The sequence below is a fragment of the Amphibalanus amphitrite genome, unplaced genomic scaffold (genome assembly GCF_019059575.1).
Source record: "Amphibalanus amphitrite isolate SeventyFive unplaced genomic scaffold, NRLGWU_Aamphi_draft 000014F_arrow, whole genome shotgun sequence".
NCBI classification, from domain to species: domain Eukaryota; kingdom Metazoa; phylum Arthropoda; class Thecostraca; order Balanomorpha; family Balanidae; genus Amphibalanus; species Amphibalanus amphitrite.
The window spans coordinates 506,280-518,673 of NW_024881510.1; the positions used below are offsets into that span (position 1 = coordinate 506,280).

Below are 12,394 nucleotides of genomic sequence, written 5' to 3' on the forward strand. Positions count from 1 at the left end.
TTGGGCTTTGCACTCACCGCTGACGTCACGGCAGCCGGCAGGTCCATTTCATACAACATTCATCCACCTCCTCGAGCCGCTGCCGGTGCCGTGTACGGCGTGGGTAGACTGCACCGCTTCACACTGAAGTCAGGCGGCACAGTCTGCCAGTACCGGCGGCAGCTGCCAGCGCTGAGCCGAAGCTAACCGGTGAATGAGTCCCGGCACTTCATTTGGCACCCGACTGTACCTACCCTTCCGCTCTTGATGTGTGCATTCCCACTTTACCCATTTGCTCTTCCCAAAACAAAGACGACCACGACTTTACCATACATTTATTCATTGTGACTTAACACATATTATGGAAATTATGAACGATATTATGACGTGAACCTGTCGGCGCTCAGGCCGGCTGGCAGCCTGTTGAGCCGACTCTGATCAACCTAGCTTATCAGTATCGGGACCGACGCGTCAGCCAGCACACAGGCATCACCGGAACATATGCACGGTCACACACTCGCCAAGTACATTGAGGAACGCTCTCCCGTCCTACACGCGCGCGCGCGGTCGGCGCCGGTGCGCCCTCTGCGACACCTGCGCCTGTTAAAGCTAGCTGGGCCGGTGGCCGTTGGGCAGGAGGGGCGCCACCGCAGTGGCCGCCGGCGCCGCCGTCAGGGGGAGACGACTGACGGCGGCGGTGGCGGCGCTCCGGACGGCCGCCGCGCCGCCTCCGGACCCGGGGAGGCGGCGCGCGGCCGCCGGGCGGGCGGTCCGGAACGCCGGCCGCTCGGCGCCCTCTGCCAAGTCCCCTGAGCGCATGTCAACACAAACAAAACTGCGCTAGCTGAAGTAGAGAGGCGCGCAGACGGCACGCCTTGTGGCTGACTTTATTGCTGAGCACCGGAGTCGGCGGCCGGGCCGGGCGGCGTGCTGGTAGGGCGGGGGCGGACCGTCTCCTGGGCGCTCCTCGGCGCCGATCGGCGGCACTGTGACCTAAATCGCGGCCGCCAGCCGACGACGGATCGATAGTGGGGCTCGGGCGGGCGGCGCGCCGGCGGCGGCGGCTGCGTGCGGCGGCCGACCCGACCCGACCCGGCCGCACCGAGCGAGCGCGCGCCCCGGCCGCGTGTCTGGGCGGTATCGAGCGGTGCCGGTCGGTGGCCGGCTACCGGTCCCCGGGGCCGGCCCGGCGGTCAGCGGCCAGCCCACGCACCCAGCGCGGCGGCCGGCGGCCAAACAATGGTCCCCACACTCAGGGCGCCCCGACAGCCTCTCTGCTCCGTCTGCTCTCTCTCTTTCTCTCCCTGACTCTTTTCCACTCACTCACTCTCCCACATCCTGACGATCCGGCGACCAGCTGACACACCACAATGGTCAAAACAGAAGTGATCATGGCACACAACTAACGCCCCCACCCCCTCCGTCCGTCCGCCGGCGGCCGCAGCTACCAGAGATTTGTCCGGCAAGCGTATTTAGTCGTCAAGCAGCTTGCAAAATACCTGTTGCCCTAAGATCGCTTCTTCTTTTGAAGCGACGCACAAGAAATCGTCTCGTTCAACTTTGTACCAACGCGATGATGCATCTTAAAGCGTGAAGCAGCAAAAAGAGCCTAGTAAGCAGAACTTTGATGTTCGGCGATGTATAAGCGTTATGTATGAGCTCTGCGGTGATTTGTCAGCGCTTTTGTGCGTTTAGTGGTAGTTTTCTGCGGTGAGATTGGCGGTAGCATTAAGAGCAAACATGACTAGAATGCTTCCAAAAGTCACCATGAAAATATCAACGCGAAATGTTTGATGAAAAGGTATCTAAAAGCAGCCTCACTAACAAAAAGTACTTGAGAGAGGGACAGCTTGGTGAGCTAATATGCCGTAAGTACAAGGGTGATCGCATTTAAAATTCCCACCAACAGACGGCACGAGCAACGCTACCAAAACAGAGGTGACACTACCCACTGACTGGTGTCGCGCGCGGTCGGCGGTGACCTGACCTGACCTCGAGAGACCTGGCCTGGCGACTGGTCACCGGGTGCGCGGGTGGCGAGCAGGCCGGCCGCCCTGCCGGCTGAGATCGAGCCTCTGACGCTCCGTGCTCGAGTGCACCACGTCCTCCTGGCCGGCTCAGGCTCCACAACGGCAGCCGAAGATCATCGCTCTCTCAAAGTCCCGCGTCCCGCGTGAAAGGCAAACGGCGGCCCGGCCGGCAGCCGTGGGCGTCTTCGGCGGGGGCCGACCTCACCGGCTGCACGTGGCCGGCGCGGCGGCGGCGGCGGCCTGGCGCACACCGCACCACTAAATAATATCTTTGAGCGTACGCAGTGGCCGGGCGGCGGCGGCGGGCGGACAGCGCACTGGTCAACGCGTCACGCTACGCTGTCCTTCCGACTGTTATTGTTCAATTGCGCCAGCTTCTTGTACACAGACGAGTTGACGAAGCGGGGGTACGAGTCTCTGTGCATTAGCGTGTAAATCTGCATCTGGGCCTCGTCGAAGGTGCGTGAGTTGGGCGAACGCATCTTCACGTTGATCACCTCCCGCACCCGCGAGTCGAGACTCACCTGGCGAGACACGGGCGAGTCACACTCTCAGAGCGAAACAGACGGATCACAATCATAGTGGGAAAAGCGAGTCAAACACTCAGAGCGAGATATGGGTGAGTCATGCTCTCATAGTGAGACACAATCCAGTCACACTCACAGTGAGACAGGAGAGTCCCACATCACTGTGTGACGCATGCGAGTCCACTCACAGATCACAGTAAAATGGGCGAGTCACACGCACAGTTAGACAGGTATAACACACCTCACAATAAGACGGGCGAGTCTTATCGCCTGTCTTAACTCTATCGCGTTAAGACAGGCGAGAATACTTGGAGTGAGAAAAGCGAGTCACGCGTCACAGTGAGACACAGGTGCGTCATATACCCTCAGTGGAATAGGCGAGTTACACGCGAGTCACATCTCACAGTGAGACAGGCTAGTCACATCTCACAGTGAGTCAAGTGAGACACATTCTCACAGTGAGACAGGTGTGGTGAGATACACCTCACAGTGAGACAGTTGAGACAAGAGATGTCATGCACACAAACCCGACTTTTCACAGTTGGCCACGTGACACGTTATGAGTCACGAGTCTTACAAGTGAACCATTATGAGTCACAACTCATACATATCACATTACGATCACAACGATTGCATATTTGAATTTTTGGCAAGCGACTTGCAGTAAGCATTCATTGTCAAGAATGGCAGTTATTTACCTTCTCTGTTTGGAGAGGATGAATTTGATTGCAATTCTAAGCTCGAAACTGCAGGTAAGGTTTGGGTCAGGTTGGTGAACTTAGGTCCAGCCACATGCATACTATTTTACTGGGCGGCTAACCATGAGTGCAGACTGCAGTGTAAGCGGACACGTCATATAAAACTAAAGGGCAAGGATTAACGCTGGCTGAGAAAAAATGACCGGCCATTATTTTAGAGATATGCGTTTCAGTGACACGGCGCTGCAACCACGCGTGAGCTGCTAGTGATGGGATACTCGGGACTTTTAGACAAGACTTTGTTACTTCGAGATTCGCTTATAGCACAGCATAGCAACCAATGTGTGACCATTCAGACTGGTCGGAACCAGTAATAAGTAGGTTCGCCATTGTCCGATTGGGAGCTAAACTCTCTTCTGATGGTAACGTTACTGCGATCGAAAAGTCGGCACGCTATATGACGGTCCATCGGTGTGGGAAAGGCTATAGAAGATGCTTTAAGGGTAGGGAAAAAGATAAAATAAACTTTGCTAATTAAATACGTAAATTCTGGTCAGTGCACAATGTCGCTCATATATAAGAGCCACGCTGTCACTAAAATTAATGTTGTAGTGTCTGATTGTCAGTTTTTTTAACCCGCGCGGGGCTGGGGGGGGGGGTAAATTTTACCCCCCCTCGCGAATTTTTGCGATATCTCAAAAACGGCGGCGCGCAGCGCCGCCAAACTTTCAGTACCTTTTCTTACATCAATTTGACACGTTCCCTGAAAATTTGAGCGAAATCCGTCGGAAAATTTTTGAGAAATTGACGTTTTAGTGACGTCATGTTCGCCATTTTCGCCTCAAAAACGGCAAAAGTTCAAACGCCGCTAACATCTTCATTTTTAAAGGAATCAAGACGTAACAAAAAAGGTTATACGTAATTTTACTTTGTCTATCAAATGGCTATCTCGGTTTTTTGAAAATTTTTGGATTTTGGCCTAAATTTTTTCAAAAAACTGACTTTTTTGGCAAAATCATTATAAAATCCAAAATTTTGAGTTTATCAAAAAAACCGGAATATATGTCAGAGAAGTGGTCTATGTGCACCTACATACCAAATTTTAGAAGAATCGGTTCAAAAATGTGGGAGTTATTCAAAATTTTATGACGTCACGACACACAAAATTTTTGAAAAATGACTTTTTTGGAAGTTCTAGACCTCGTACGGAAACAAAAATAGCACCATTCGATTCGTCGTGAAAAACTGCATCAGATAGACACCTTTTTAGGCCTTAACAACCAACTTCAAAATTTGACCTAACTTGACCTGACCTTGACCTGACCTCGACCTGAAATTCATCCAGAGGTGGTCCATATCACTTATTGAGTGTGCCTATTGAATTCTATGAGTAAAATGACCCATAAAACATGTGTCGCACATGCCCTTTTCTATATTTTGTTTTTTGGTGACCTGACCTGACCTGACCTGACCTTGACCTTGACCTCTGAATGATATTGTATGCAACGAATATTGTCTTGGTAGCCTAAGAACACGTTTTGGGCGATCAGTCTCAGTCCATGACTCCATTTTTCGGCAACTACGGTGCAAGGCCGATACTGTAGAAACTTGCAATTTGTACCCTTGACCTGACCTTGACCTTGACCTCAAACTTTAAATTAAGTTCATGTTTTTAGTAGTTCGTGATGAGAGCTTTCGATTGGCGTTTGAATTTTCCAAATCGGACCATTAGTTCGGGAGATAACAGGGGGGGTAATATTTACCCCCCCCCCAGCCCCGCGCGTTCGGCTGGAGACCCCAGCCCCGCGCGGGTTAAGAGTGCGGATGCAGTTAGCATGCAGCTGCACGAAGTCACCATGCCTTCCTGAGGCCGCTGACTCACCTCCTTTGGAGATAATATTGAGATGTAATCTTCATATATCAACCTCGCCTTTTCTTCTACTAGCGCTGCATCTTTTTCTTTTTTCAATTCTTCACAAGCTAAATAAAACAATATATTTTCTTCACTGTATTCACACCGCAGAAATTCTTTAAACACCTTCCTGCCGGCTGGAAAGAAAGAAAAAAGTTAACGGCGCCAGCAACAAACGCACAATTTCATAGCAAATCTACAGTCGGGTACATGATACACAATTTATTATGTTTTAGTGCTATTTTTTATTCGGCTATAGATTATTCTAACGGATATCTATATAGGTAACACTTATAGGAACCACCTCTGTACCTATATTCTAAGTGCTTTTTTCGTGTCACTAACAAACGCATATAATTGATGAGAACTTGAAACTAAGCTAACGCACGCATAAAAGATGACGTTGTGTTCAAATTGGCAACTATACCACACTACACATGGGCCTTCAAGATCCTATTCTTAAGACAGCACATCTACGGCAGTAGCAAAGAAAGATCTAGTAGATGACTGACCATCGGTTGTTCCCTCTGGTGGTTTACCCCCCCCCCCCCCCCTAAGGACCACCGGTCTTTACCAAAACTTCTTATAATTTCTGTCCCTAAAAAAAAAACATTTCACGGAATTACATTGAGGAGTAGGTACACTTGTTACTCACCTGAACAACCCATCAGTTTCTCAAAAGATTCGCCCCACATTCGTATGTCTTCTAATGTTGGACTGAAAGAAGAGAGAAGCAGTGTGTCAGTGACATTCCAGTATAGAAATAGCTTGGATACTGGGAGTGGACAGTGGAGGCGTGGACACCCGATATCGTCACTCAGATCAGTAACTAGGAAAGTCGTACATTTATTACATATAAAGTTTTAAATATTCGACAACATTGCCGTTAGCTCATTCTTCGATAATGGAAACGGTTGCGAGACATTGATGTGTTCTTATTAACAAAGTAAATATCAATGTGAGTTTGAAAATATACAAATGCGCATGGCAAAGCAACAGCATCTTTTGCATCTTTCCGAACGCTTGGGGAGTGCAAAATCATGTGTGCACTCGTTTTTCACATTTCATGTAAGATATATTGCATTTCAAACTCAGACGCAATCTGTGCAAGGTAATCCAATTATTGGTTTTGCAGTTCACGCATTAATTTTGCAGCGACTTGTTGACTAAAATAAAAAAGTAAAATGCTAGTCAATACTCGAGAGGTGTGCCCTCGAGCCGCGGCGGTCTTCACTAACCGGCGCCACCCATGTAACGGGCGGCCCGCCCGCACGGAACCCGAGCGGGGCTCTGCTGGAGGGTAGGCTGTGCCGCAGTACACGCGTGTAATGCGGCGCAGTATGTATACTGTGTATAGCTGCCATGGCTCTGTAATCTGTATGTCTCATGACGCACGAACATTGAGACGCACATCGGCCATCGCATGACAAAAAAAGCTTACATCATGCTGCATACTTCGGAGATTATAGCGCTACGGGATATTTCATGTTTGTTTCTTGCATGACAGAAGTCCGCCGTCCACAAAATCCATGGACATTGGAAGCCTTAGGTGTTCAAAATAGTTAGGCGTCTGTACGCCCAATAGCAGCATCAAAGCATATGCGGCGAAACGGGGGGGGGGCACCGGGGCACGGTGCCCCCCTTGATTTTGGCATTTTACATTAGCCCTATGGGCGTTGCATGGAAAGAATGGGACCAAAAGTTGGCACTGGCAGTGCCCCCCCCCCCCTAATTGAAGGTGTTCCGCCGCTACTGCATCAAAGAACGCCTTTATATGTAATGTATACCTTAACGCCTTGAGACAGCAAAAAAGAAAGAAAAAACACTCCAAAACGTATTTTGTCATATCTCTGTGCGATGCTACTTTTCCTTTTCCCGGTTAACACATACGTATAAGGATTATGCTGTGTACGTTTTATAGTAATAAAGCAGTACGTAGATGTTTCCTCAGAACTTTGACAAGTTCGAGACATATCGATGAGACGCTTTACCTCGGACCATCATCATTCGAGGCTCGAGCCATTTTGAAATCACAGCACTTTATGATAGGGCTGTGATAGCCACATGTGGTGCTGATCTGTCAAAATGACAGAACGATTGTCAATCACCACTTCTAGATTTAGGACAAATAAATTTCCTGACAGATGAGACGGGCTGAGGGCAACCACTGACCAGCGTCAGTCATGTAACAGACGGCTCGACCGCACGCCATTCACGCGCCGCGGAGCTCTGCTGGAGGGTAGGCTGTGCCGCAGTACACACGTGTAATGCGGCGCAGTATGACTGCCTTGGCTCCGTAATTGTGTGCCTATGATGCACGAACGGCCGGACAAAGGAGGTGTAAATGATATTACACTGCTGCATGCAGATGTGCTTTGTAAAAAGGTAGCGGTAAGAGTTACACTTTGGAGTTACACACTGGAGAGCCGGAGGGCGGAGACTATATCCGCTCAAATCCTAGCCAACTCTTCCCTGCGCTCACGTTGAACACGGCGTGTACTGATCTGGCTCTCCCACACGTAAGAACCGAAGCAGGGACTAGGGAGGCGGCGTCTGCTCTACAGCATCGCCAAATTATATAATCGCCTGCCCCATGATTTTAGGAGCCTATCCATGGGAAGTTTTAAGCGCTCTGTTTCCGAGTGGTATTTACGTATTTAGGGATGAGTGAATGGTTCGATGTTTACTGAGTGCTGTGATTTGTGTGCATTTTAACTAGTTTTTTTTTCTTTCAACTCAGACCCGACACTCAGAAAAGCCATTTTAATATGGAGAGTGTTTTAATTGTCAATGCATACAATACATACATACTTAAGCATTTCATATCTAATAAAGAAATGGTTGAGCTTTTATTTTCTTGAATTCCTCGCGCCGGCAGGTATATTAGTTAAGACCTGATGTCTTCATACGAAAGGGAGAGTAGCCAGAGCGGGCAGGTGGACAGCTTATCCCGCCAGATTCCGAGTGACCGCCAGCGAAATATGTTCAAACCTCATAATTTGATACGCGAAAATCGGGGTTACAGGTTAGCTCAAGACGAATCTTGGGAAATTGTTTGAATGTTGGGAAAACACTTGACTAGGTCTGAGAATGAATGCTGAATGAAATCAAGAATGTTTGAATAAATTCGTAATAACAGATAACGTAGAGAGCATTGTCTTTTACTTCTAAAATCCTTCAGCATTTTTCACAATGTTAGGAGTTAGGACTGCAGTGGAATGAACAAGATGGTAGAAAACGTTTTGACTGAGGACGGGTCTGTAATGGAGAAGAACACCGAGTTCACCCAAATATATGTATGGATTGGCACTGGCGGATCCAGGCTTGCGTTTTGGGGGGGGGCCAACTCATGCAGGAGCCAAACCTAGGGTACCCCCAAATCCTGTTTTCTCATCGGATTTAGGCCACTTATTTTTCGTCACAGCCCTGACACTATGAATATTTTTTTTAAAATAAAAGTAAAAATATATAAATGGTAGCCCATCCGACCCATGCCTTTATATTACTTTGTAAACACTTACCATTGCTTTTGTCGACCAGTTAACCCGCTTCGAGTCAGTGCTTGGGTCCCTTTGCGGGCCGGGAGGTGGTAAAACACCCCCTGTCTAACTCGGCTCCTGGGCCAGGCACTGATTGAACTATGTTTCATTATCGCTTGGGGGAGGGGGCAAACGGGCCACTTTAGGCCTCTGGGAAGGGGGCATGGCCGTAAATGCCCCCTCCCTGGATCCGCCAGTATAAGAGACCATTGGAGCTGCAGTTGGGTACCTCAGACGTCAGGGTACGCCCTCAGATGTATAGGACTCGCATGGAGACCTCTTATGCTATAGTGGACTGAAAGGACCCAAAGGAGCCTGTCTAGGGCTCCCGGAGATAGACGTGGGCCCTCAGGAGCCCGCCAGAGCCCCCAATGAGGGATAAGTGAGGGATACCAAGTGCCTGCCATTGCATATTGCATAAGCCATAACGCCATTATTAATCAATATGATATGTATCAGTGGCAGATCCAAGGGGGGCCACATGGGTCATGACCCCCCCCCCTTGGTGCCCGGGGGCACCACAGGCCTGTCAGGGGCACCACCGGTCTAGCAGGGGCACCACCAGCCCGCCAGGGGCACCACAGGCCTAGCAAGGGCACCACGGGCCTGTGAGGGGCACCCCAGGTCTGTCAGGGACACCAGAGACCTGCCAGGGGCGCCGCCAGCCTCGCAGGGGCACCATGGGCCTGTCAGGGGCACCAGAGGCCTAGCAGGGGTACCAGTACCACAGGCCTTACAGGGGCACCACCGGCCTTGCAGGGGCACCTTGGGCCTGTCAGGGGCACCACAGTCCTGTCAGGGCCCAGGGGCACCAGCGGCCTAGCAGGGGCACCACAGGCCTGCCAGGGGCACCACCGGTCTAGCAGGGGCACCACCGGCCTCGCAGGGGCACCACCGGCCTCGCAGACAACACGGCATCACGCAGGGGCACATTGGGCCTGTCGGAGGCATCACGGGTCTGTTAGGGGCACTTTAGGCTTGTTAGGGGCACCACAGTCCTGTCAGGGCCCAGGGGCATCAGCAGCCTAGCAGGGGCACCCTAGGCCCGCCAGAGGCACCACAGGCCTGCCAGGGTCCAGGGGCACCACAGACCTAGCAAGGGCACCACGGGCCTGTCAGGGGCACCTCAGGCTCCCGTGCCCCCCCCCCCCGGATCCGCCAGTGATGCCTCACCACGCGAAACACCGCCAACTCCCAGCTACCGCGCCATAAACACGTGCCAACAACAGTCTTTTTTTGAAGGTCGACTCCACTCGCGCAACTTTTGACTGACCCTCACTGCTACCATATTGCTTCCATATTATGCTGTGGAAAGCTTTACTTCACCAAGTGTGCTAAAAACCTCCATCAAGATATATTTTCTTAGCAATTTTTCTGACGTTTTGGGGGGGCCAAACAGGCCACTTTAGGCCTTTGGGGGGGCCATGGCCCCCGTGGCCCCCCCCCCTGGATCCGCCAGTGTGGATTGGCAAGACTAGAACCAGTATAGCGCCTTTTGGGGGGCGACTAACGGAGCGAGCGAGATGGTGACTCTTGCACGTGCGAAATTTCGAGGGGGTACCTCCAACTGACTTGTGCACAGCACCCTACTAACCGGTCTCTAGCGATGTGCCAAATTTGAGCACAATCGGCCCAGCCGTTCTCGAGATCTGGAAGCGGCACCCTGCACGTGCGCACGTGCAGAATGGGTCCCAACTGACTTGTGCACGGCACCCTACTAACTGGTCCCTAACCGTGTACCAAATTTGAGCGCCATCGGTCCAGCCGTTCTCGAGATCTGGAATCGACCCCTGCACGTGCGCACGTGCAGCAGCACCCCAACTCTGGCACATGGATATGCAGTGCCTAGTGGGTGCCTACCTACATGCCAACTTTCAGCGCAATCGGCCAAGTAGTTACCGAGATATTGCAACAATTACAAAACTGACACCTCTTCGTTTTGCGCGTGGCACGTGCATAAGGGGTCACCCACATGCATCGGGAATAGTCCAATACTTGGTAGAAGGAATGAAGCTACCCTACAAAAATTACCGCGTGTAAATCGGTCAAGTGGTCGCTGAGATATAAGCCTCGCAAAAGCGTCCGCACGGCCGGCCGGCCGGCCGCTCATACTCAGAAATTTCCGTTATTCTACGTAAGACTCCGCTCGCTTCGCTCGCTCCGTAACCATACACCCGTTCTACTGAACGGTAAGTGCGGTAGGTGTTGGGTAGGTGGCGACTGGTGACGACTCTCCATTCGTTAACACTGCTTCTCGTTATTTTTAGTGTCCACGGTCCAAAATTGGCGCGTTACCCGCAGCTGTAAAGCATGGGTGTAACTTTGTATACTTTCGAGGTCCCATGTGGGACCCCAATGCGAACATTTGGGACCCCAATTGTCATTTTGGGACCCCAATAGTGGAGGCCCCCGAGACGCACCAGCCACTACAAATGGAGGTCCGATGTTCATATAGAAGGTTCTCTGTATAAATAGGAGGCCCCTTAGATAAATAGGAGGCCCTGTTGGACATATGGGAGGCCCCCTGGACAAATAGGAGGCCCCCCTGAACAAGTAGGAGGCCCCCTGAACAAGTAGGAGGCCCCCCGGAAAACAGGAGGCCCCCTGGAGAAATAGGAGGCTCTCTGGACAAGCAGGAGGCCTCCTGGACAAATAAGAGGCCCCTAGACAAATAGGAGGCCCCATGGACAAATAAGAGGCCCTCTGTACAAATAAGAAGCTCTCTGAACAAATAGGAGGCCCCATGGACAAGTCAGAGGCCCTCTGTACAAATAGGAGGCCCCCTGCAAAAATAGGAGGCCCCCTGGACAAATAGGAGACCCTAGACCTAGACAAACAGGAGGCCCCTTTCACAAAAGGAGCCCTGGACAAATAGAAGGCCCCTTTCACAAAAGGAGGCCCCCTGGACAATTAGGAGGCACCCCTGGACAAATAGGAGGCCCCCTGGACGAATAGAAGGCCCCTGGATAAATAGGAGGCCCCCTGAACAAGAAGGAGGCCCCCTGGATAAAGAGGAGGCCCCCTGGATAAAGAGGAGGCCCCCTAAAAATAGGAGCCCTCTGGATAATAGGAGGCCGCTTGGAGAATAGGAGGCTTCTTAAACCAAAAGGAGGCCCCCTGGACAAATAGGAGGCCCCCTAAACAAGTAGGAGGCCCGTTGGACAAATAAGAGACCTCTTGGACAAATAGGAGGCCCCCTAGAAAAATAGCAGGCCCCTTGAACAAATAGGAGGCCCCCTGGACAAATAGGAGGCCCCCTGTACAAATAGGGGACCTCTTGAACAAAAAGGAGGCCCCATGGACAAGTAGGAGCTAGAGGACCTCTGTACGAATAAGAGGCCCCCTGGACAAATAGAAGGCTCCCTAAACAAAAAGGGGCCCTTCAAAAAAGGAGGCCCCTGGACAAGTAGGAGACCCCTGCACAAATATGAGACCCCTGTTCGAATAAAAGACCCCTGGATAAATAGGAGGCCCCTGGACAAATAGGAGGCCCCTGAACACGTAGGAGGCCCCCTTGATAAAGAGGAAGCCCCTGGAAAATAGAAGCCCCTGGATAAATGGGGACCTTCTGGAGAAACAGGAGACCTACTGGACAAATAGGAGGCCCCCTAGACAAATAGGAGGCCCCCTGGACAAATAGAAGGCTCGCTAAACAAAAAGGAGGCCCTTCAAAAAAGGAGGCCCCTGGACAAGTAGGAGACCCCTGCAC

At 51.3% G+C, this 12,394-nt stretch overlaps 1 protein-coding gene across 2 annotated transcripts in view; it reads right to left on the bottom strand.

Annotated features, from left to right (window-relative positions):
* Window positions 1–299: 299 nt before the first annotated feature.
* Window positions 300–12,394, bottom strand: part of LOC122384143 (regulator of G-protein signaling 20-like) — a 58,401-nt gene continuing 46,306 nt past the window's right edge. For both annotated transcript variants that reach the window (XM_043371190.1, XM_043371199.1), the window contains 3 exons: window positions 5,802–5,863; window positions 5,117–5,283; window positions 300–2,533 (listed from right to left, as the gene is read on the bottom strand). In XM_043371190.1, the coding sequence (XP_043227125.1) occupies window positions 2,339–2,533; window positions 5,117–5,283; window positions 5,802–5,863 (424 nt within the window). In that variant the 3' untranslated portion in view covers window positions 300–2,338. The remainder of the gene's footprint in view (window positions 2,534–5,116; window positions 5,284–5,801; window positions 5,864–12,394) is intronic.